The sequence below is a fragment of the Cydia amplana genome, chromosome Z (genome assembly GCF_948474715.1).
Source record: "Cydia amplana chromosome Z, ilCydAmpl1.1, whole genome shotgun sequence".
NCBI lineage: Eukaryota > Metazoa > Arthropoda > Insecta > Lepidoptera > Tortricidae > Cydia > Cydia amplana.
The window spans coordinates 6756238-6780249 of NC_086096.1; the positions used below are offsets into that span (position 1 = coordinate 6756238).

At 39.6% G+C, this 24012-nt stretch overlaps 1 protein-coding gene across 3 annotated transcripts; it reads right to left on the minus strand.

Annotated features, from left to right (window-relative positions):
* Positions 1-23439, minus strand: LOC134660914 (peptidoglycan recognition protein-like). 3 transcript variants are annotated; one of them, XM_063516792.1, is made up of 6 exons: positions 22980-23439; positions 7205-7303; positions 4626-4787; positions 2649-2856; positions 1050-1162; positions 1-303 (listed from the first exon to the last, which is right to left on the minus strand). In XM_063516792.1, exons 1-6 carry the CDS (start codon positions 23170-23172, stop codon positions 32-34), a joined length of 1047 nt encoding a protein of 348 aa, XP_063372862.1. In that variant the 5' UTR covers positions 23173-23439; the 3' UTR covers positions 1-31. The 3 variants fall into 3 exon arrangements, with proteins under 3 accessions (XP_063372862.1, XP_063372863.1, XP_063372864.1); XM_063516793.1 differs by lacking the exon at positions 7205-7303; XM_063516794.1 differs by lacking the exons at positions 1-303; positions 1050-1162; positions 2649-2856; positions 4626-4787; positions 7205-7303 and adding exons at positions 14495-15090; positions 15604-15756.
* Between the last annotated feature and the right edge of the window lie 573 nt (positions 23440-24012).

The window sequence follows — 24012 nt, forward strand, 5'->3', positions numbered from 1 at the left end:
TAGTACAAAAGTCATATATTTACAAACTAATTCACAAATGGTAAGGTAAACCTAATTTATCGTATATCGCCTCACAGCTCATGCCCCTAAAGCTATGGGTTCTCTCGTAGTGATCCAATTTCTGTAAAGCGCGATAGAGGTTGGTCCCGGGGCTCACGGTGTCCTGGACGTCCTTAGCGGGGAGGACGGAGTAGTCCGTCCGGAGGAAGCCCAGGGCCACGCCGTTTTCCAGGAGCATGTTGAACCGCTGCAGCTGGAGGTCGGTCACGCGGCTGTGGACGGACAGCTCTTCCCTGTAGTCTCCTGTAACGATTCAATCAGTGAATTGTCACAGGGACATTGCACGTCAAGAATAGCAGAGGCAACAGAGGGGTACAGCTCTGTGAAGACGTGCTGTGGATGCAAACACCCGCGCGGCCATCATGTCTTCACAGAGCAACGCGCGCGACAGTTTCCTTTTAAGGGCCCATTTAAACGGTGCGAGAACTCACATGCGAATTTCATTACATTGCGTCATTTGATCGGTCGGCTGAATTCATGTAACCTCAATCATAGACTAGGAATCCTCTAGACGGAGTTTAGAGCAATTATTTCATGAAACCGATGATGCCAAAAATACTGGGGTGCGGGGGACGAGGTGAGCGAGTCCCTTGCCGTGATTGGTCTGTTCAAAGACACGGACGTCACACAAAGACACTTTGACTCGAAAATGGAGTAAAAAACTATATTTGTGGCAGAGGGAGTAGCGCTACTATGCTCAGTCTGGAGGATGTCTTGTCTGTGACCTCAATGGTCCGCAATGTAACTAAAATCGTATACGAGTTCGCGCGCCGTCTAAATGAGCCCTAATTGCTCGCGTTGTGAAAGTAAACTTGGTCAACCAGATTTGACAGTAGAAAAAGGCGGCAAATTTGAAAAATGTAGGCGCGAAGGGATATCGTCCCATAGAAAATTTGAATTTCGCGCCTTTTTTTACTGACAGGATTTGGTTGACCAGCTATAATTAAGTATATCTAAATAATTGCTGTAAAATTTAAATCAACGCGTACCTATAAATGCGACTCCGAGGGAGCACCGATTGAAGCCTAGTGTGTGCGCGCCCTCCCGGTTCCACCCGCGGCCTTGGTACACGCGCCCGTCGTTGCCGATCAAGAAGTTGTACCTGATAAATACATGTATAAGGTATTAAGCTGAAATCAATGCGTCAACATACCTACATAATCAGAAATTTTTATTGAAAATACCTACCTACGAAGGAAATTCGTACAATGGTGAAGTTTCCAATTAAGTAAGTAAGAGAAAATTATCAGTATTTTTGTTATTTCACTGATAAGTCTTTTATGTTTTCGAGGGTTTCAAAGCACGAGGATTAAACAAAATTTGCCCCCGAGTGAAACACAACATTTTTCACCACACCAACCCGAAGAAAATATTTACTGTAAGATATCAAACAAAATCAATTCCAAATGAATATTATTAAATAAAATCATAAGTCAATTTTACCAGCAAACATAAGAAAGCAACTCACAATTTGCACTTGATTACTTTCCCTCACATGTGACTAAAATGCAACTTTGCTATCCGTTTTTGAACAATCAAGAGAGCCTTTACCTATCAGTTGGTGTGGTGAAAACATATAAACACTATTCATGACAAATATGTAACTAGCAAAATTGTAAATGGGAGTTCAATAGAAATGACAAATAATGTAAAAAAATAGCAATTTCCGTAGCTCCGCGGCGCAGTTGGTGAACCGGTGGCACGCGGGTCTGACGCGCGGTGTGTATATCGTATCCAAGATGCTTCGACTCCGAGTTCTGCAAGTTGCAGCTCTACGATCAGGTGTACGTACCACCAACCACCACCAGCTTGAGTATGAGTTACGAGTACACTCACGGTATATCGTATCCAAGGTGCTTATAGGAATTAACTATCTGGGAGTATATAAATGATAATCAGAAATACTTAATTAGAACGTGTATTTCTCAGTACACAGCCGGGGAACAACTGAGGAGCAAGTCGCGCGGCGGGCATTCCGTATAGCGCGGGGAAATGCTGACCACGTAATCTGTCCCTATAGTGCGTCGACTCCAAGAAGTAATTCTGCAAGATCCGCAGCTCCGCGGCACAGTTGGTGAACCGGTGGCACTCGGGGCTGCAGGTGTACCACCACCAGCTAGAGTACACTCACGGTATATCGTATCCAAGATGCTTGGACTCCAAGAAGTAATTCTGCAAGTTCCGCAGCTCCGCGGCACAGTTGGTGAACCGGTGGCACCACAGAACAAGTAGAATGGCGATGCGAGCAGGGTACGTATCGCCGCCGGTTATGAGCAAACGCTCGCATGCTAGTACTCGCCCGCGCTGACCGAAAAACGTAAACATGCCTTTTGCGCCACAATAACGTTCAGATTAAGAAGCCAGACATCAAATCTGTCTAAAGGAGGCGTATCCATTCACCAGGCACACAAGTTTTTACTACCGTTGCGCGAGAAATGTGGAAATGTGGAGAGGAACGAGCGGCGACACCGGTTACGATACTAACTGCGCGCGATAGCCGTTCTAACCTCTTTAATAATGTTCTGTGGGTGGCACTCGGGGCTGACGGTGTGTTGCACGACCACCAGCTTGACTACGAGAACACTCACGGTATATCATATCCAAGATGCTTCGACTCCAAGAAGTACTTCTGCAAGTTCCGCAGCTCCGCGGCGCAGTTTGTGAACCGGTGGCACTCGGGGCTGACGGTGTGTTGCACCACCACCAGCTTGAGCGGCGCGAATCGTGCCACCGTGTTGTTGCCCGTCATGTCGCGCGCCAGCCAGTCTTCGCGGGTGATGTTCCACTCGTGAGGGGCTGAGAAATTAGAGATTTTTTAATATTTTTTGTTACTTAAATGTGGTATTATAAATAACGACGTCATAATATAGTTAAATGTAAAAGTTGCTCTAAACTGTCACTAAAATTAGTTCATCATCATCATCTTCCTTGCGTTATCCCGGCATTTTGCCACGGCTCATGGGAGCCTGGGGCACTGGTTTTACGAAAGCGACTGCCATCTGACCTTCCAACCCAGAGGGTAAACTAGGCCCTAATCGGGATGTTTTCCTCCGAAAAGCGACTGGCTAATATCAAATGATATTTCGTACATAAGTTCCGAAAAACTCATTGGTACGAGCCGGGGTTTGAACCCGCTACCTCCGGATTGAAAGTCGCACACTCTTACCGCTAGACCACCAGTGCTCCTAAAACTAAAATTATCGAAGTATTTAAATCTAAAAATGGCCCTGTGGCACTGTCCCAAAGATGCTGGTAGTATTTCTTCCTTTGTATATGTACTGCCGATTCTACAGCCCATCAATCTTCGCTACTACTGCTTACTGTCCACCTACTGTAAAGTAAGTTTATCCTGTATATCCTGAATTTACGTGCTTTTATTTTGTTGAAGTTATAATGCGGAAAGTTTTGTCACTAAATATTTACCTTATCCTTAATTAATATCGAATGCCATTGATACGACTCCATGCAATTTCTCGTCTTCCAAGAATTAAGTATACAAACCGAACAAACTGATAAGAATTTGCCATTCACACTAATGTAAATATTTAAATAAACATACTTCGATATTATAGTCTGATTAAGCCGGACATATTTTACTTGATACCAGTACAGTAATAGATAGCAAACAAAAGATAATCTTTAAGACTTAATTGTACAAGACAAAATGTTGTGATGATAAAAAAATAAGTGCCGATTTGTGGTGATATCTAAAACGCTATCTTGTGGAGCGTAATTAAATATTTCAACTATTTATTTGCCTTACATGTATTTATGATGGTTCAAATGTACTTTGTAAATACTGACTTCGATGCTAAGCTGAGGTAATTTTTATCATTTACTAATACAAATGTTAATTTCGTCACTCACGACCAACCACAGTCCACACGACCACACTACACACAGTATCACTTTTAGGCATGCCATTTTCGTTACATACGGTTTTCCCGTGTTATCGGCATACCTCGCAACCGAGCCAGCAAATCTGTAGCAGTTGTACGTCAGGGTTATCAGTGTTATCACTACTACGTAGGTAGTACCTACGTACAAACTAAAGTACAAAAAATATTTTTTCTTTGTTTTCAAACACACCAATATTTTCAAGCAATGAAAATTTCATGTTAATATTTGAAAGAAATGCGAAAAAAACGTAATTTTATAAACAAAATAACAGAAACATTGAAACGCATCTAATATTGACATTGACCTGTTTATTTATTTTATTTGACAGTAAATTAAACCGGGTTACATCGGAAGAGGGTCAACAACCTTCTCGATCAATTTTACTAATCTTACATACAATAAAGTTAAAGCAAAATGGTTCATCATAATCGCCAACCCTGACACAGAACTGTCATATGCTACGGTTTTGCTAGCTCCGTTGCGGGGTATGCAGTTATCGGCTACGCTCGTAGCGCGTAGCTTCATTTGGCAGAAAATGTGTTAACTGAATCTCGGAGAACGGAGGACCTTCTAAACGTGGCTGGGCATGGTGATGTCTTTACAAATAGTCGGTTTACTTTGTTGATCATGGTATAGCGGGATATGTATGTATACTGCAGCCTTACCTCTATCGACGACGTTTAGTTCGCCCCTCTTGACGACGAGCGTGAAGAAGAGTATGAGCGCCGTGCACAGCACCAGCGCGAGCGCGGCGCACGCGCATGAGAGCCGCTCCGCGCGCGACGTGTTGCGCACCACCGTCCACACGTACTGCGGGCATGAGTACGCTGCGAATACATATAATACGTCAAAGGTAGCTTACACGGACTGTATGGATAGGATTAGGAATATATGATCACGCGCCATGTTGCGGAACAATTTTTTTTCATACTTGAACTGTCACCAAAGAGAGTGTAAAGTACATGAGAATGACAGCGCCAAGACAGCGCCCTCTTGACAATGGTCATATATTACTGGTCAGGCTTTACATGAAATTGCAAAATTGTAAAAAGGAACAATTATTATCATAAAGAATTCCGCACGACTCGCTCGCCACCCTAATACTTAAATCTAATAATCTCGCTCACACCAATGTCTTCTCTCTCGCGTCATGTCATGTCATTAAGACCGGAACCCTACCCTGAGCATGCTCTTGGCCTGTTTTTAGATTGGTTTCAAAAAATATGAATAAAGCTTAGCTTGAGCCATCTCTACTAACTTTATAGATTCAAAACCTATAATTAAAAAAACTTTCGCTCGATGGAAAACAATCAAGAAGACTTATTTTTCAAAACGCAACATGACAAAATCGCAGACCTCCTGGGATTGCACGAACTCTGATTACAAGCATTTACGAGGGGTGTTCAAAATATTCTCGGTATGAGAATGAAAACAAACAAGTACGAAAAGTTTGATATTTTTATTTTTCAATATACTCCCCCCCTATGTTCATACACTTAAAAGATCGATCAATTATTTTTTTTAATCCCTCGTAAAAATATTTTTTATCTTTCGTGTAAAAATGCTCCTCCACTGCCGCCTTCAATGCTTCATCGTCAGAAAATTTATTTCCACGCAGATCCTTTTTAAGATTGGGGAGCAAAAAGAAGTCGCTGAGGGCTAAGTCCGGACTATACGGTGGGTGAGTAACAGTTTTAAACCCACATTCAACAATAGCTGCCTTGGCAATATGAGCAGTATGGACGGGGGCGTTGTCATGCAGAAGCAGAATACCTTTGGTTAACTTTCCTCGCCTCTTTTCTTTAATTACATCCTTTAATTGACGTAGAATGTTAGCGTAGTACTGTCCTGTGATATTTACACCTTTTTCTTTATAATCGATTAGTAATACTCCTTCACAATCCCAAAATATCGTGGCCATGACCTTTCCAGCTGAAGGGATGACCTTGAACTTCTTGGGATGAGCTGAACCCTTAATGTGCCACTGCATGGACTCTTGTTTACTCTCTGGGTCATAATGATGAACCCAGGTTTCATCTCCAGTAACTATTCTTTGCAGCACCTCATCAGGATTTTCACCGCACAGGTCAATAAAATCGGAACAACAAGCTACACGCATGTCTTTTTGAAGCCGAGTCAGCATTCGCGGAACCCATCTTGCACTTACTTTTGACATATTAAGATGGTCATGTATAATATCATGTACGGTACCAATAGAGAGATTGGTTACTTGTGCTATAGATTTTACCTTCACTCGACCATCTTCCAATATAAGTTTTTCCACTTTATCAATATTTTCTTGTGAAGTAGCTACTACAGGCCGGCCAGGTCTAGGGTCATCTTCAATACTCTCCCTTCCGCGTTTAAACTCGCTTGACCGCTTTTGAATGGTAGATAAAGAAGGAGCAGACTCACGGTAAACACAATCCATTTCCTCTTTTATGGTTTTTTGATTTTTACCCTGTTTTGTTAAGAATTTTATCACGCATCGATGTTCTAATTTAGTTAACATTGTCAATTCGCACATGATGTTCATGTTTGTTCAGCAATTGCAGAAAAACAAAAGACCATCTCGGTTCGAATTATACTTTTTTTTAATGTCAATGAATAAACCTTAGCGGCCAGTAACGAAAGAAATTTTAGAAGAGGTCGTAAGATATCAATACCGAGAATATTTTGAACGCCCCTCGTAGGACCAAAATTAAATAAAGGCATTTCGAAAATGTACTGAAAGCTTCGTTGTCGTTGAAGGCGAATCTTATTTGTGGTATTTTGATTCGATGTCAAACAATTGCCTGTACAACAGCAACACTCTTAACTTTATCGGTGGACGTTATTAAAAAAGGCATCAGTACGGCTACCATCAGTTTGGCACTGACAAACGCCGTCGAGAACGCAATTTACTTTCTATACATCTCGCTCGTACTCGCATATTTGTGCAAACGATATGTATAGGAAGTAAATTACGTTCTCGATAGTGTACATTTATGTCAGTTTTGACACTGTCAGTGACTCATAGTACGGGCTAAGTTCCACCAATGTACAGTTAACAGTGTGGGCGATGGTACTAGTGAGGCATTGAAATTGAGAAGCTTTTTATGGTTTTAAGTGAGGGCTTTATCCCGTGGAGCGCCCTAACAAGACACGTGTGCTAGTAACTAGTATAGGAGTTGCATACTACGGTAATTCTGGGGCGCTCCAGGGGTTAAAAACAGGTAACCCTAAAATAAAACTCGCTACCTACTTGTTGGTCTAGGGTTATGTATGTGTTCTTGATACTCGCGCCAACTATCGAACTCTGTTTCGCTGTCCTCGGCTTCCAGAAGACGTTCCAACGACGTACCTACCACAAATCATTTTTATTTTATTAAATATTAAATGAACCTATTCATTTATACTTAAAACAATGTCAATCGGAAATTGTTCCAATAAGCCTTTGGGCATCTAAAATATGAAACGGCAACATTAATTAGTCATAAAATGATAAAATTAGGATACCTATATGTATCTATATTATAATAATATTTTAACGCCAATTAGTTTATATACGCACCAAATATTGGCTGTCATGTACTATTAAACTGGCCAAGAGCATGTCGGGCCATGCTCAGTGTAGGGTTCCGTTGTTATACCCTTCCGTCACAATAGCTAAAGTGGAGCTAGTAGTAAAGAAGGTTGTTAACATAGGGATGAAATGATGCTTGGTGCTTTTCACCCAAGTAAAACAATCTACTTTTCATATTGAATAGGTACGAGGAAACCAAAAAGACAAGCAAATTTGCATAATCAGTAAGTAGGTACCGTAAAATGGGGTGAGTAGGTTTCGCGGTGAGAGTTGGGTTATGAATGGGGAGAGAAGGGATGAAAGGGGGGTGAGATGGGATTTTAAGGCTACTGCTACAAAAATAATGTATTCCAATTTAAAATGGAGCTATAGTAATACTCATAATAAAAAAAATCGATCCAACAATCTTCCAAAATCACCTTTGTATGCAAACCCAACTCACCCCAAATACGAGGGACTACGGGTTGAGGTGGGTTTTCCTGTTTATCGTCAAAGTTATGAAATGGAACTACCCAAAATAAAATAAAAACTAAAATACAAACGTCCGGAACACTTATTATATACACCGTTCAGTTTGCATATGTAAAAATAAAATGTGACGTTTCACGGCAAAAGGTACCTTATGGCACTTGGCGCGTACGTCGTATAGCGCCGCAATAATAATTGCGCGCGGCGGCGGAGCGGCGTTAATAATAGCGTAAGCGCCAAGTGCCATAAGGTACCTTTATCCGTGGGACGTCACAAATGTTATCGAGGTTTGAATGTCAGTTTTGACCCTACTCACCCCATTTTACGGTACCTACTTAATTAAAGTAATAGACGTAAGGCCATGATTTTTTCCTTAGAACTTAATTTCAATCGGAGGCCTTGCGTGTCTGGTCATAATAATCCATAGCGAAAATCATTAAATTGCAATATTTATATGTAAAGAGTTAAAGACACATATTTTAGGAAACTGCATTAAGTTTAAAATGATTTGTTAATACATATAATAATTACGCGAAACTCTGCGTAGGGGGCGCCAATACCACAACCCATCACAATCTGAGGGTCTACCGCGAAAACAGAAAATCAAAACATTCACACCTATTCAAGTCGGTGCAAAGTTAGTTTAGATGCACTCAAGTGCATTTTGTGCAATATATGCAACAATTGCAGCACACCGGCAGTGATGCAACGTCGCGAAATATGTGCATCAAGCCACCAGGAGTGCATAACTGCAAGCGGTTCATTTCAAACTGCATACCTACTGTGTAGTTGAGAAATGTATGTAGACTTTTGAGTCTTATTTTCTACCTCATTGATTTCAATTTCCAAAGCTCTGGAAACTGAAGTCGCAGCAAAATTGCTAGGGTAGAGTTTGCAATAACTTTAACCATTGCAGTATAAATTGAGGCATGACTTTATTTTCACTATGTTCTTTTTGTGTAATTATGTGTATTGTCTGTGGGTTTACGAATAAAAAAGTTTTCTATTCTATTCTAATATTGTGGACGATGACGATGATATTAGAGAATATTAGATTAAATTTATTAGTTAATAACTCCTCGTTAGCCATCTTGAATCTTGGTTGGCATATGGTGACAAAAATAGAATATTAGGAAGATTTAATTCATTCGAAATGCATTATTCGGGATAAGGCACACTTACCTCGATCTAGGGCTTGCAGTGCGCAAGTCTAGTGCATTCACGACTACATAGGAAGTTTATTTGTAGGTATATGCTAACGGGGTGCAACGGGTGGTCACCGCCCTCTGGCCTAGTAACGCTGTCCTTGAAAGCATTTCGACATAACTCTATAGGGCTCGTAAAGAAATAACAATCTTATCGTCTAGTAATAAATTCTACAATCAAATAACGCTGACACCACTTGTGTCCTAACGCATCTGTGCTTAGTTACGTCGACCTCTTAGGCGGGAATGGTATCCTGGTGTATAAAAATCGTGAAACGGTAAGAGGTTAGGGAGTTCAGGCGGTTCGAACGCGCGTTTCAAACTTAAAGAACATTATTTATCTCTCTCTGAGTGCAGTTTGTATAGTGCATGCATACATAGTTATTGGCAAGGTGCGCAGTCGGTGGAGGGGGAAGTGGCGCTGATCGTCACAAACACAGGTAATCTTATGGAATGTCTGACATTAGTACTAGCGGCAGCCGCTTGAACTAATTTTACTCCATAAGATTTAACGTAGAAAGTCTGCCAAAATGAGGGCAGCACCAGTCGTGCACCTAGCGAATATTGTTACTCTGTGGCTGACATGCTGCTGTCATAATTAGCTATATTTCCGGTCTATTTATTATATTTATATGTATGTTTATGATGTCTATTTGTATTTCGTATAAGTATGTGTATGTTTATTCAATGTGATTGTGTGTAAACGTAGGCTCCATAATGCTTTAATTGCAACACCTACCTTTTCGATTATTACTCTTTTTCCGCTACCCAAAGCTCCCAAAGGTTGTCTGGAAGAGATCGCTCTTTAGCGATAAGACCGCCTGTTGTCTGCCTCTACATTTAATCAATTGTTATTTTTTTTTGTATCTTTTTACTGAGGTGTGCCAATAAAGAGTTTTCTATCTATCTAATCTAATAAATGGATATGACTAACAGGGTGTAAGTGCATTTACTTACTGGTAAGAAATTCGTAGCACTCGGAACTTTCTTTTTCTCTTTAGGTTTTTTAACGTACGCTCTACTATAGGTATGTATATCAATCGACTTGCATAATAGCAATATGTGTGCAATTGGGAAATGGAATGGGGCAAGGTGGCAGCGGCCATCATCAAAAGGTACCTAGGTTTCATGGATCGCAAACATAAAGTAATTTTCAAATCGATACTCAGGGAAATATTCGATACTAAGTCACTTCAAATTTAAAAGGCTTTCTCCCGATATAATTTTCAAAACAAGAATTGTTGTAAGTAATTATTGTTGCGTTTTAAATGAATCTAAAAAGTGGAAGTGAGATATCATGTTATCATGATATCAATTGAGGGACTAAGATGCAATGTGCAACAGCTAGGTGGCACACGGACATCAGACAGGAGCTAACTTAACGTATGGTTAAGACGAAAGGGGAAGAAGTGACGTGACCGCATCTCCCTACAAACGTAGTCACCATTTTCCTCGCTGGATACTAACATATAAAATATTTTACGCAATTTTATACACCTATATTAGCCACAGCCACGCCTAGGGTTTGCACGACAGATCTGAAATGTATGGGAAGATCCACAGATCCGGATCCAGATCCGGATGATTGGATCCGGATTACAAACCCTAAACTATGCCTAAGTCGGCTGTACTTATATTTATTTTCATTTTGTTAAACAGTAAAAATTGCTAACCCTTACAACATCAAAGTGTTGTTTAGTTTATATGTTAGATATTTAATAGTTATTTGTTTTAGATGAAAATACTAACTGTAAAATGTCAAACAAAGTCAAAGCAAATCGATTCAAAATCAAAATAAATTATATTCTTAATTAATATTTATCATTCAGGATCATCATTTAAAAGTCAATTCTATCAGCCAACATAAGGAAACAACTCAAAATTTGCATTTGATTACTTTTGCCCCACGTGGGTATAAGTAAAATGCAAATTTCTCATCAGTTTTTGAACAATCAAGAGAGCCTAGCTTTACCAGCTGGTGTGGTGATAATACAATTAAATGAACCGGCCTAGCCAAGTGACAATCGCTATCGCTTCGACAACGAAACGCTTTGTGTCTCTCTATCACTCTTCCATATTAGTGCGACAGTGACAGTTGCGTTTCGATCGCTACGGAGCGTAAGCGATTGGCACGTTGGCTACGCGGTCTGAATAGTATAATAAATAAAACTCGTATCGTTTCAACATAAGATATTATATTACATTTTTATAATTTCCACGTCCTCTTACCATCTCATGAACTTAGTAACCAAATTGTATTTACTGAATAAACCAAACTTACAACACACACTTTCATTTTACTAGACTAGATTATCTTAATCTTAGCAAGACAGATTTTTATTTAGACATTTAAATGGTGATATAGCAAAACAATACTGTTGTAAATAAATAAAAAATAACAAGCAGATATGTCTGCGAGCGATAAATACATATATGGTTGCGGGTTCAAGTCCTGCCGGAAGCGTAACTTTTCCATTTTTTCCCTTAATATAAAACACTGTTGTAATATAAATACAAAGTCGACTGCTGCCTTGCTTATATGTGACGTTATCTATGAAAAGGGACCTTATTGTCGATGGCGCTTACGCCATTGTTAACGATGCTCCGATATTAATACAATGCCGCGCGACGCTGTGCGGCGTAAGCGCCAACAATAAGGTCCCTTTTCATAGATACCCCGTATCTTCTATTTATTATGGAATGTGGAAATAACACTCATAAATAATACTATCTCTACTTATATAGCCAAATCGAAGTATTATTTATTTAATAATAATTCTCTACTTATTAATTGTATAAAAATCCTTAATAAAGTCCCAAACATGTGTAGATAACAGCATTGGACCAAGAAATTGTATAGGTGGCATACCAACCTTATATATTTATGTTTAAAGTCTATTTTTTTATTCGGTAGACTGAAATGACAGTTAATAGTATGAACATGAAATGTCATTTCATACTATTAACTGTCATTTCAGTCTACCGAATAAAAAAATAGACTTTAGAAAACAATCTTTCCATGCGAATTGATTCTTATAAAGTGGGACATTTACTGATAAACACAACATTTAATTAGGAGATCAATTGTCTGCGAAATTTGTTCGCTATCAGTCTAGATAATCTAAGTTAATCTACTAATACCATAAAGACAAAGCCGGCATTTTGCAATGGCCACATAAAAGTGACATACTTATGATAACAAAGAATAATAAAAATATACAATGGGATGATGCCGACGATGTCATTTTCTATCTTCTAATATTTACAATTATCATACGTCACATAACTTCATGGATACAGTACGGTTACCACGAGTTGACACTTGACATTAACGTTAGCGACTGAGCTGTGTGAACTCAATCGCAGTCGCACCAATACACCAGTGCGAGCAGTGTTGCCAGATCGTACCTTTTAGTACGGTTTTCCGTACTATTTTGGACCCTTGCGTACCTTTTTTGTAAGCAGCGTACATCGTACTAAAACCGTACCTTTTGATGTACGATTGTTTATCAACTTTTTTTTTCGTTGTATTGGTTCAGGATGGTTTGTTCAGGGCAAAATATCTAATCTGACAACAATAGCCACAATAAAAAAGTACCATGTACTATAGAAAATACACGTTTCTTTAGTTGCAGTCGGCAGTTGTGTCTTTCTTACCTGTGCTTTGCTAATAGTAATAGTAATATCGTTTATTGCAAACCATGTTAAGCATGGTACAATAGAATAGATGTTACAATGGAAATAGATGACATGGCACCCTGGTAGGGTATTGGCAATTATCCATAAAACTACATTAAATAATTTATGTGTAATATTATTAATATTGCTTCTAATGCAGTGCAGTTGCTCGAAGAATAATAAAAACGCTAAAAGAGGTTAAAAAAATTATAAAGAATTTGTTCTCGGGCTGTCAGGTACCTAAGTCATGTCATGTCCATAAATCCTACTTGTTTATCTTACCAATCTTATTCACATGCATTTCTTTTTAATTTATGTACATTTGCATATCCAGTAGAAAGTTACTTAGTCATCTGAGTGTATTTCGTTTTATTTGGCATTATTATCCAGATAGTCAAAATTCAGCCGGCCATTTGTAGCCCGTCAAACAACTTAGTCAGTATAAAATGGCGCGAAATTTAAGTTTTCTATTGGACCATAACCCTTCGCACCATTTTTTTTTTAAATTTGCCGCTTTTTTCAACTGACGGAAATGGCTTGACAAATTTTTTTTTTCATGTACCTATCTATATCAATGCAAACAAAATTGGTTAACTATAGCTGGTCAACCAATTCTTGTCAGTAAAAAAAGGCGCGAAATTCAAATTTTCTATGGGACGATATCCCTTCGCGCCTAAATTTTTCAAATTTGCCGCTTTTTTCTACTGACAAGATCTGGTTGACCAAGTATATGACGTGTACACTACACTTATAGTTGGTCAAATCAATTTGTCAGTCAGTAACAATCAGGAAAACTATACTCATGTCTCATCCACCCACCATACCCCCCACCCACACACCCACATATAAATATTGTTTCTGTAAGAAAATTATACTAATAAAAAAAACCGTACTTTTTTTATCAAAATCGTACCTTTTTTGACGTACGACCGTACATAAGCTGGAAGCGCTCTGGCAACACTGAGTGCGAGTACCCTCAGCCCAGCCATACAAACGAAACATCCAAAAGTCGCTGAAATTTCAACCTAAATTGTAGGAAATAGAGTTGATTTTGCGTTGTTTGAAAATTAAACGAAACAAAGCAAAATAGACTCTGAACATGGTTTAAATTACATCGAACTGAATAGGTACTATTCGCTAGGTGCACGACTGGTGCTGCCCTCATTTTGGCAGACTTTCTACGTTAAATCTTATGGAGTAAAATTAGTTCAAGCGGCTGCCGCTAGTACTAATACTAATGGCGGCCATTCCATAAGATTACCTGTGTTTGTGACGATTAGCGCCACTTCCCCCTCCACCGACTTCGCACCTTGCCAGGACCTTGGGCCTTAGGAGAGTACGGCTACTGAAATCTAAATTTCTATTTTATTATAACTCTGCAGAGTCTGCAGTGCCTAGAATTTGACACAGTTTCTGTACCCGAGAGTAAAATGAATGAATTATTTGGTCATTTTCTTCAAGTGAATACTGATTCAAACTACTTTGACAAAATTTAGAAAAGCAATTTTTAGGCACGCTTAGTTTTATGTATCTACTTATTTAATCTAGTAACTAATACTACTCTCTTTCCATTTAAGTACTCAAAATACTAGAGGCCCCAAGGTCTTTTGAGTATAGTCTGTTAAAATTTCACGTTCCATATCTTTTTTAGTTCACAATATGTGTTTCGCTACGAAGTCCTAAAATATTTAAGACAACGTTCCGTGTTAGCGGGGTTCCAATGCGGCACTTCGTGTAAGTGGTCCAGCACGTGTCGTCCCGGCTGCACCGTGTCAGGCGACAACTGGCACTGGCCGTGGACCACGTAGTCTGGCTCCAGCACGCCATCCTTCACCAGCTGCTCTATCAGAATCCTCAAGTGAGCAAACTGGATATCAGCTGTCATATCTGTATTGTAGTCTCCCATGAACATGATGCTTATACTCTTTGAGTTGTATCCCTTCACCATTGCCCCTACCACGTTTGCTCCTCGCCCTTCGAAGACCGTCCCTTCACCGCCGATTAAAAAGTTAGGGACGATATCGTCAAAATCTCTTCGTAGGTTGTCTTGTTGTATAGCTAGCATTGTTTCAATGCAGCGGCGAGTCTGGTTACAATGGCCCACGCCCGTGTGGCCGATGACAACGTTGTGTACTGGCAGGGACAGGTAATCTGTGTTGTACGGAGGCATCGCTTGCCAATCGTCACGTCGGAAATACCAGGTTGCGTTTAGACCTAACCAAAAAAAATACGCATTATTTTGTGCTTGTTTAGTTCAAAATTATAGTATAGGCATGTCTACCAGTTATTTAAAATTCGATGCCTAGTTATGGACATAATGATCAAAGTGTTAAAATATGAGCTTCTGTTATGAAATTTTAAATGCCAAAGCGCTTAGATTTTCTATGTGGAATGATTTGTAATGATCAGGTGTTGAAAGACTTGAAAGTCTTGTCATATGTTAATTCCACGTTACTATGTTTTTTTTAAATTTCCATATATTGGATATACATATGCACCAGCAACGACGCAGCCTTGGTAGTTCTTTGGTGAGAAAATTTAACAGAAAGAAATTGTTGGTAGGTAAATATGTAACAAACCAGAGAATGAAGGTAGTTCGTACCTAACAGACAAGTGTCTGTGAATAAAATTAGAGTGGATTAATCGGGAAAATATTAGAGATCATGTTTTTTGGGGTATGTTAAGAGAATAGGTTAAGAAAAGAGGGAGTCAGGTCCCGAATATTACCTAGGTCTATTCTGGTGGGCTTGGTGGCGAGTTGGAAGAGGTAGAGGCCGAGGCCGACGGCCACCACGAGGGCCCAGCAAACAAACACGGCGACGCTACAGCGGAGGCCGTTAGATTTCATCGGCGCCACCAGCTCTAGGCCCAGTATTCGGCCTGAAACATTACCAAACAACAAACTTTTTAGCGCTTTGCAAGAATCAATCTAATGTTTAAATGGAAATATTAATATCGGTGTAAATTTCAACGTTTAGCCATACTTTGGGAGTTGTACGTGTAAATAATACTGCTGAAATTTTATTATGTGCTACTTTACCGCATTAGTGCGATACTTAGTACGTTACGCGACTATGTACAAAATTTAAAGCGCCCTATGTACTTGAAAACGTTGTACAATACATGTGCGAGTAGGTAGCTCGCAACTCGTGTCAAATTCCTACTTTTTGCACTTGTATCGTAATGTATATCTATATTCATTACATATTTACATAACAGCACCCTGGATTCTGGAATAAGGATAGTACAGCAAACTAACTGTCGAGTTTCGTTCAAGCTATGTTGATAATGAGAATTAATGTACATACTATTTTCCACGTCAATTTTAGATCAAGCATACAGCGAGAAGCAAAATAAAAGTGTTTAGTGACGGCAAATGTTGAGTTGACCTTCGCAAGCTTTCAAGGATTTTGTTTTGTGTGTATATTGTAGGTATATTTTGTATAATTTTTATAAGTAAGAACGAATTGGCTCTGTAAATCTATTGTAGCTCTTAGACCTTTTCCATGTACCTATGTAATAAAAAAAAGTTATGTTTTGTGTTATATGGTAGTTTGTTCGAGGAAGACGCGTCGTCGTTATTCCGTGATAATTATTAATTATTCATAGTTGTTTGTTGTTATTATTTTTCCCGTAGGTAGGTATGACCTCATTTCATCCAGTAGCCTTATCACGACTGCTTTAGCAATGTCAAACTGACAATATGAAAGATCAATTTAAGTTTCTGTAAACATTTGACATAAAAATATTAGGGTAACGACAAATGGATGTCCTTACAGTGCAAGTTGCGGAAAGTTTCCATAAAATTCTATAAATTCTCGGAAATTTCATGAAACTTTCACTAGGAAATATGGGAAATTTAAATTTAAAATTGGAAAGTTTCAATTCTCATACAAAAATGTAAGAATTTTTCCGAATTTTTCTTACATTAAATTTCCGAAACATTTCGCAATTTTTGAAAGTTTCCTTAGGCACATCAGTAGATGTCCTTCTGAAAATTAACTATCCCGGTGGTTGTGAAGAATTGAAGATTTGAGGAAATAATAGATATCACGTAGAATACAATCACAAGTTAATTAATAATACCAAAACTCAGCTACTCTCTATTAGAAAATAAGCGCGCATTTTCCTGAGATAAGTAGTAGACCTACTATAGGTAATAATAATAACAATAGGTATAGAGCTGATGTGTTATTACCTACTGTTTTCAGTTCAATTTAACTATACCTACGATATAAGTTAAACGTACCTACCCTACCTATAATTAACATTGTATGTAATGTCTATAGGTACTTTATCGATAAGCACACAGCATCCGTGACCCTTTTTGTATTTCGTACAGTCGATGTCAAATATATGTTTTTAATTTTATTTTTCGTATACATATCTTTGACGTCGACGACTGTCCATAAAAGCCAAGCGGGTAGGTACAGTCGCCATCAGATATATCGGAGCGGCCAAGGCGCTCACAAATATCTGAACACGCCTCTATTGTCTAGGCGTTAGAGTGCGTGTTCAGATATTTTTGAGCAGCTTGGCTGCTCCGATATATCTGATGGCGACTGTACGTAGACAGCTGACTGACTAGTTATGTCTATTGGATTTCTTTGACTGAGATAGACACCGTCGGCCACAGAACATTATTAAAAAGGTTAGAACGGCTATCGCGCGCAGTTAGTATCGGAACCGGTGTCGCCGCTCGTTCCTCTCCACATTTCCACATTTCTCGCGCAACGGTAGTAAAAACTTGTGTGCCTGGTGAATGGATACGCCTCCTTTAGACAGATTTAATGTCTGGCTTCTTAATCTGAACGTTATTGTGGCGCAAAAGGCATGTTTACGTTTTTCGGTCAGCGCGGGCGAGTACTAGCATGCGAGCGTTTGCTCATAACCGGCGGCGACACGTACCCTGCTCGCATCGCCATTCTACTTGTTCTGTGCCGTCGGCGTATCAATGTGCTTAACTAAGTAATTGTTATTACAAAAATATCACCAAGAGAAAACAGTCGTTATTCACTTCTTAATTCATGTTCGACTAGATATTTGAAATTCCGAATAATATCAAATACAATAGTAGCCGTACCACGGGTTTTAGCGACTGCGTAAACTCGACCGCAGTCCATCTCGTTCATAGAGAGGGAATGCGATTGAGTTCATGCAGTCGCTAACGTAAATGTCAAATGTCAACTCATGGTAGCCGTGTAGCTTATAATATATTATATTGCGGTCACACATACATCGCCGTTCGCATGAGTTTGTTCAAATACGTTGACTTATTTGAGTATTTTTTTAATACATGCCGTATGTGAACAGTGTTCGTGATTAGTATTAATGAATGTCAAATATTTCGTCAAATAACAGCAAACTCGCAACGAGTATTCCGGTTTGGAGGAGTAAATATTTAAATGTCTTAGGTATTATACTTATAGACACTCCATGGTCATCAGTCGCGGAGCAAGAGGCACTTTACCTACTTAGATTAATAATTGATTTATATTTATAGGCTTAAGTTTGAAGTGGAAGGGTGCCGCACTGTAGACCGGTAAGACTCGTTGTGAGTTCTACTGGCGGTGGGAAACTGGGAAAGCTTCAACGTGTTCAAAGTTAAAAGTATCTTGAATGACAATCACAATTTTAAGTGACAGTATTAGTTTGTTTTTAATGCACTCGCATTATAATAATTAATCATAGGTAGAGTCCGCCTAAGCTAACTTTTCACCGACTTTGACGTGACAAAGCGAGGTGTTGACACATTAACCGTAATTTTTGTCTATGAAAATGACGGTTATCCAGGGAGGAAAATGGTGACTACGTTCGTATGGAGAAGCGGCTCCCCCTTTCCTCTTAATACTGTTATTTCAAACTCATTATGTATGTTGACACTCCCGAGTTATCGAGTCTGATAAGTCGGAAGTTCATGTGATAAAAGTCAATCAATTAGTAATGTTCTGGTAATGTGATGTGATATCGGCTACTGCACACGCAAGTTCATATAAAATGTACGAAAAGTCTCAAAAGTCAAAAACCCCTTAGCGGCGCATTTATTTGGCCGTTTTTAGCGCTATTTGAAGTACCTAACCTTACCTAGTTTTATAAAAACCAGAACATTTAAAAAATCTAAATGTACAGACACAGACAATGGTCTAGTTGCGCTTTTTAATGTTCAGTAAATAAACAAGAAATAAATTAATTAAAAATTAAAAAACACGACTGCAGTTTAAAAGCGAACTGAAAAGCTAGAAATAATTTTTAGTTATGTTAGGTACTCAACTTAATGAATGTAAAATAGAATATAAGTGTTCAGTCAGGGTCATAAACAGCAATCGGAAAAGTTTAGGCTCATTTAGGATCGTGACTGTACCTGCATATTTTATTTCGATTGCAGTCGGGGACCTTGATATATTGAAATTTTCCCATTCACAGGTCCCCGACTGCAATCGAAATAAAATATGCAGGTACAGTCACGATCCTAAATGAGCCTAAACTTTTCCGATTGCTGTTTATGACCCTGACTGAACACTTATATTCTATTTTACATTCATTAAGTTGAGTACCTAACATAACTAAAAATTATTTCTAGCTTTTCAGTTCGCTTTTAAACTGCAGTCGTGTTTTTTAATTTTTAATTAATTTATTTTATTTTATACATTTTAGTGACCATTTAAACCAACCACATGTTTTATGATTTAAGACAATTTAGTTGCTTCAAGGAGATTTCATCACGTTGATCATTGATATGTTAGCATAAAACGTGCTTAAAAACCTAACTAGGTCTGGTTTGACCCAAAAACCAGACGTATTGAAAAGTGCTATATGGCTTAATATCTCTGCAACTACATAATATTTCCTATTAGTTGGCTTTCGGCCTTCGCAATTAAGATACTTGGGGAAGCTGTAGAAAGCGTGTATCTTTCTTACGCTCCAGGCCTTCGGCCCTACGCGAAGCTCGGCCTTCGGCCTTCGCAATTAAGATACTTGGGGAAGCTGCAGAAAGCGTGCAGCTTTCTGCGCGAAGTTCGGCCTTCGGCCTTCGCAATTAAGATACTTGGGGAAGCTGCAGAAAGCGTGCATCTTTCTTACGCTCCAGGCCTTCGGCCCTACGCGAAGCTCGGCCTTGGGCCTTCGCAATTAAGATACTTGGGGAAGCTGCAGAAAGCGTGCAGCTTTCTTACGCTCCGGGCCTTCGGCCCTACGCGAAACTCGGCCTTCGGCCTTCGCAATCAAGATACTTGGGGAAGCTGCAGAAAGCGTGCACCTTTCTTACGCTCCGGGCCTTCGGCCCTACGCGAAGCTCGGCCTTCGGCCCTACGCGAAGCTCGGCCTTCGGCCTTCGCAATTAAGATACTTGGGGAAGCTGCAGAAAACGTGCACCTTTCTTACGCCCCGGGCTTTCGGCCCTACGCGAAGCTCGGCCTTCGGCCTTCGCATTTAAGAAATTTGGGGAAGCTGCAGAAAGCGTGCACCTTTCTTACGCTCCGGGCCTTCAGCCCTACGCGAAGCTCGGCCTTCGGCCTTCGCAATTAAGATACTTTGCGGAAGCTGCAGAAAGCGTGCACCTTTCTTACGGTCCGGGCCTTCGGCCCTGCGCGAAGCTCGGCCTTCGGCCTTCGCAATTAAGATACTTGGGGAACCTGCAGAAAGCGTGCACCTTTCATACGCTCCGGGTCTTCGGCCCTACGCGAAGCTCGGCCTACGACCTTCACAAATAAAAAACTTGGGGAAGCTGCAGAATGCGTGCACCTTTCTTACGCTTCGGGCCTTCCGCCCTACGCGAAGCTCGGCCTTCAGCCTTCGCAATTAAGATACTTGAGGAAGCTAAAGAAAGCATGCACCTTTCTTACGCTCCAGGCCTTCGGCCTTCGGAATTAAGATACTTGGGGAAGCTGCAGAAAGCGTGCACCTTTCTTACGCTCCGGGTCTTCGGCCCTACGCGAAGCACGGCCTTCGGCCTTCGCAATTAAGATACTTGGGGAAGCTGCAGAAAGCGTGCACCTTTCTTACGCTCCGGGCCTTCGGCCCTACGCGAAGCTCGGTCTTTAGCCTTCGCAATTAGGATACTTGGGGGAAGTTACAGGAAGCACGCACCTGCCTTACGCTTCGGACCGTCGGCCCTATGCGGAGTTCGGCCTTCGGCCTTCGTAATTAAAATACTCGGGGAAGTTGCAGGAAGAGCCCATCTGTCTTTTAAGTTTTACTTACGTACGTACTACGTACGGACACAGCTATAGGTATAACTGTATACACAGCTATAGGTATTATACTACAGAATGAGAGATGAATATCATTATCTCATTCTAACAAATAGCTTTGTCCCTATTTACGTAAGTAAAACTTACAAGTGTATCTCGGGCTTTATATAAAAAATACGTATAAAAATATACGATTATAATGACACTTTGTTCCGTCGGTGCAGAGTTGTATCTGAAGACGGACTCTACAATCTCAGACTCTCTTCAAAGAACTTATTTACACTTTTCTATTCCCTTAGCGCAATTTAGAACATATTGGCTTGGTTTCAAAGCAAGTAAAATATGATTAATATAATTTTTTTTTATGATCAGCGGTCAAACCACTTCCTTTTAATATCCCAACAATAGGATAATATTTGGTTTTATGAGATTGGCTTTTCATAATATATTTTGTTAATTCTTACTTTCTTAAAATTGGACTTAAACCCTCATATTGTATATATATTATTGATCGTCTTTCAAAGCGCTTCATTTTGATGCCCTACTCGATGGGTTTGCAAGATATTTTTTTCTTAAGGTTGCGTAATATGGCGTATTAAGCCGCCATATTGATTTTGTGTGTGACGTCACATAGCCTATGTCACCCGGGATGACGTATGGATTCTAATGATATATCATACATCTAAATCGGTTAAGGCATTCTGAAGTTATCGTGGAATAAAGAAACTCACATACATATATACATACAAACATGAACGCTGAAAACAATACACTCTTTTTTTTGGGCAGTCGTGTAAATACCTAGATAAACAAGGAGTGATAATAGGTTATATTTATACCTATAACATACTTCAGACCTAACTTAGGTACTAACCATAAGTAAGTATTTATATCATCTCCGCTCCGTGGGTTAAATGTGTTGTTCTGTTTTTGCTTAGTACAGCAGGACAAAGGATCGAAGGATGCGGCGTGCGACACATAAATAAATATCGTAGCCATTGTGTATAGTGTTCGGAGAAAAGCCGATTGCATCAATTAAACTTCGCAATGTATATCTTAATGCGCTTAATGCTAAGAGTCGCAAAGCTCTAAACTAAAGGGCCAACAATAATAGGTACCCGTATAATTGTTATGCGTGGGGGGAGCTATCGAAAAATGAGTTTGAATTTGGAATTTCTTGTGAGAAAATACGGCAAACAATTGATTGAAATTTTTAGTCTGGTAAGGCTGTTATACTACTTTCATTAGCCAATTAGCGGTATCTCAAGTAAAAATTGAATGTAAACATTAGGTGTAGGTACCTTACATTCTTTTATCTATAGGTAAATTCAATGTACAGTCATTTGTTTTTGAAATACCGGCTTTGGCTAATCAATTCACCTACAGTATTTCTTTATTACTTATTTATGTAGATATTTGATTTGTGCAAATGTTTATTAAGCTTCAAATGAAAACTAGTTTACGTCGGATAGGTTTCTTACATTTGTCATTGGGAATAAAGCGCTGGATCAGAATAATGAAAAATGGTCTTATGGAGTGTGTTTGCAACAATTTTGACAATTTAGTTACACAAGGGAGCCAGTCTTAATATGACATGTTAAATTAAATAGTATATCACGTTTACATGTTATCAAAATAAATGTGCATGTTAGTACTGAAATTATTACAGTATAAGTTAAGACAACACTATAATTTCTTCAAGCTCACGGTAGGTCTCACATAATTGTCTCTATCTCTAATGTATTGGTGCAACAAGGACGAACTATTGATAATTAGTGTTGATATACTGTTGCTATTAAATTGTTTCAATCGGATTAAGTGGCAGGAAGTTAAAGCATCACAAATGTAAACATTGGGCCGGGCGTATTGAAAAACAAACAAGTGAGAGTCGCAGGCGCATCGTCTATTACTCACCCTTTACCAGCTCAGCGTTCTCCACGTTCTGCGTGACCGAGACGAACTTCGGGCCGATGTGCACCCGCGACGACTTGCTGATGTTCATGGTGGACACCACGGGCGTCGTGCGGGCCACCAGCTCCGCGGGAGGCCCGCTCGACACCACCGCCATCTCCGAGCCAGACGTGCCCTGCTCACTGGGCGACCACATCACTTTAACGATTCACAATGACTCACACACGATGTCTCTGCGCCGGTCTCAGAACGCGACTGACTTCACGCCGGCGATAAATATAATCTGCGCGAAATAATGTTTACATATGAAAATGTTTATAACTAATTACTTATTGTTATTAATGTCTCCCTCACGCTCCGTGCGCGAGTATCTTGTGTCTCTCTTTGAGGATACTTTGGTAAAATAATAAAATAAATTACAGTGTGAATAAATGAGAGATCGCACGGATCGTGAGTTACGGCCGGTACCTCTAGACCACTGGTGGTGCGGTAGGCCGGGTTTCCCGAGCTATCTGACGTCAGTTTCGTGGTGGCTCGACCTCGCCGTCGGTGCGTTCCTAGAATTGGTCGTTTACTTTTTATCAACCGGTCAACCATTTGCAACTGTTTGGTGATAATAAGTAGAGGATACCTATTTTAAATGGGTACAATACAGAATTCACATTTATACACTCCGTCTTGAACTGTGCCTTTATGAAACAGAACTACAGGGGCCTACCGCGAAAAACGAAAATCGAAATAAATTAATAAACGGAATAAATAAATAAATAAAACTTTATCTGCCTCTCTATCGCAAGAAATTGCTTTGAAATCAGCGTGAGTTAAAGGAATCGATAAAGTCAATAATTAAGTAGAGTTAATATAATAGATATTATTATAAATACTTGTACACTGATAATTCTGACATACTTAATTTCGCTGAATTGGGTACGGTCTTGGTAGCTCAGATGGCAGAGCACTGTACTAGTGATCCAGTGGTCGTGGGTTCAAGTCCCACCCAAGACAGTGGATTTTTCCACTTTTAATTTGTTTCGAA

Excerpts from the sequence above, each read along its gene's own strand:
- LOC134660914 (XM_063516792.1), bottom strand. The coding sequence starts at position 23,172 with ATGTGGTCGCCCAGTGAGCAGGGCACGTCTGGCTCGGAGATGGCGGTG. Across the intron at positions 7,304-22,979 it reads GAACGCTGAGCTGGTAAAGG|GTACGTCGTTGGAACGTCTT; the intron begins GTGAGTAATAGA and ends GATTTGTGGTAG. Across the intron at positions 304-1,049 it reads CCTCGGAGTCGCATTTATAG|GAGACTACAGGGAAGAGCTG; the intron begins GTACGCGTTGAT and ends GAATCGTTACAG.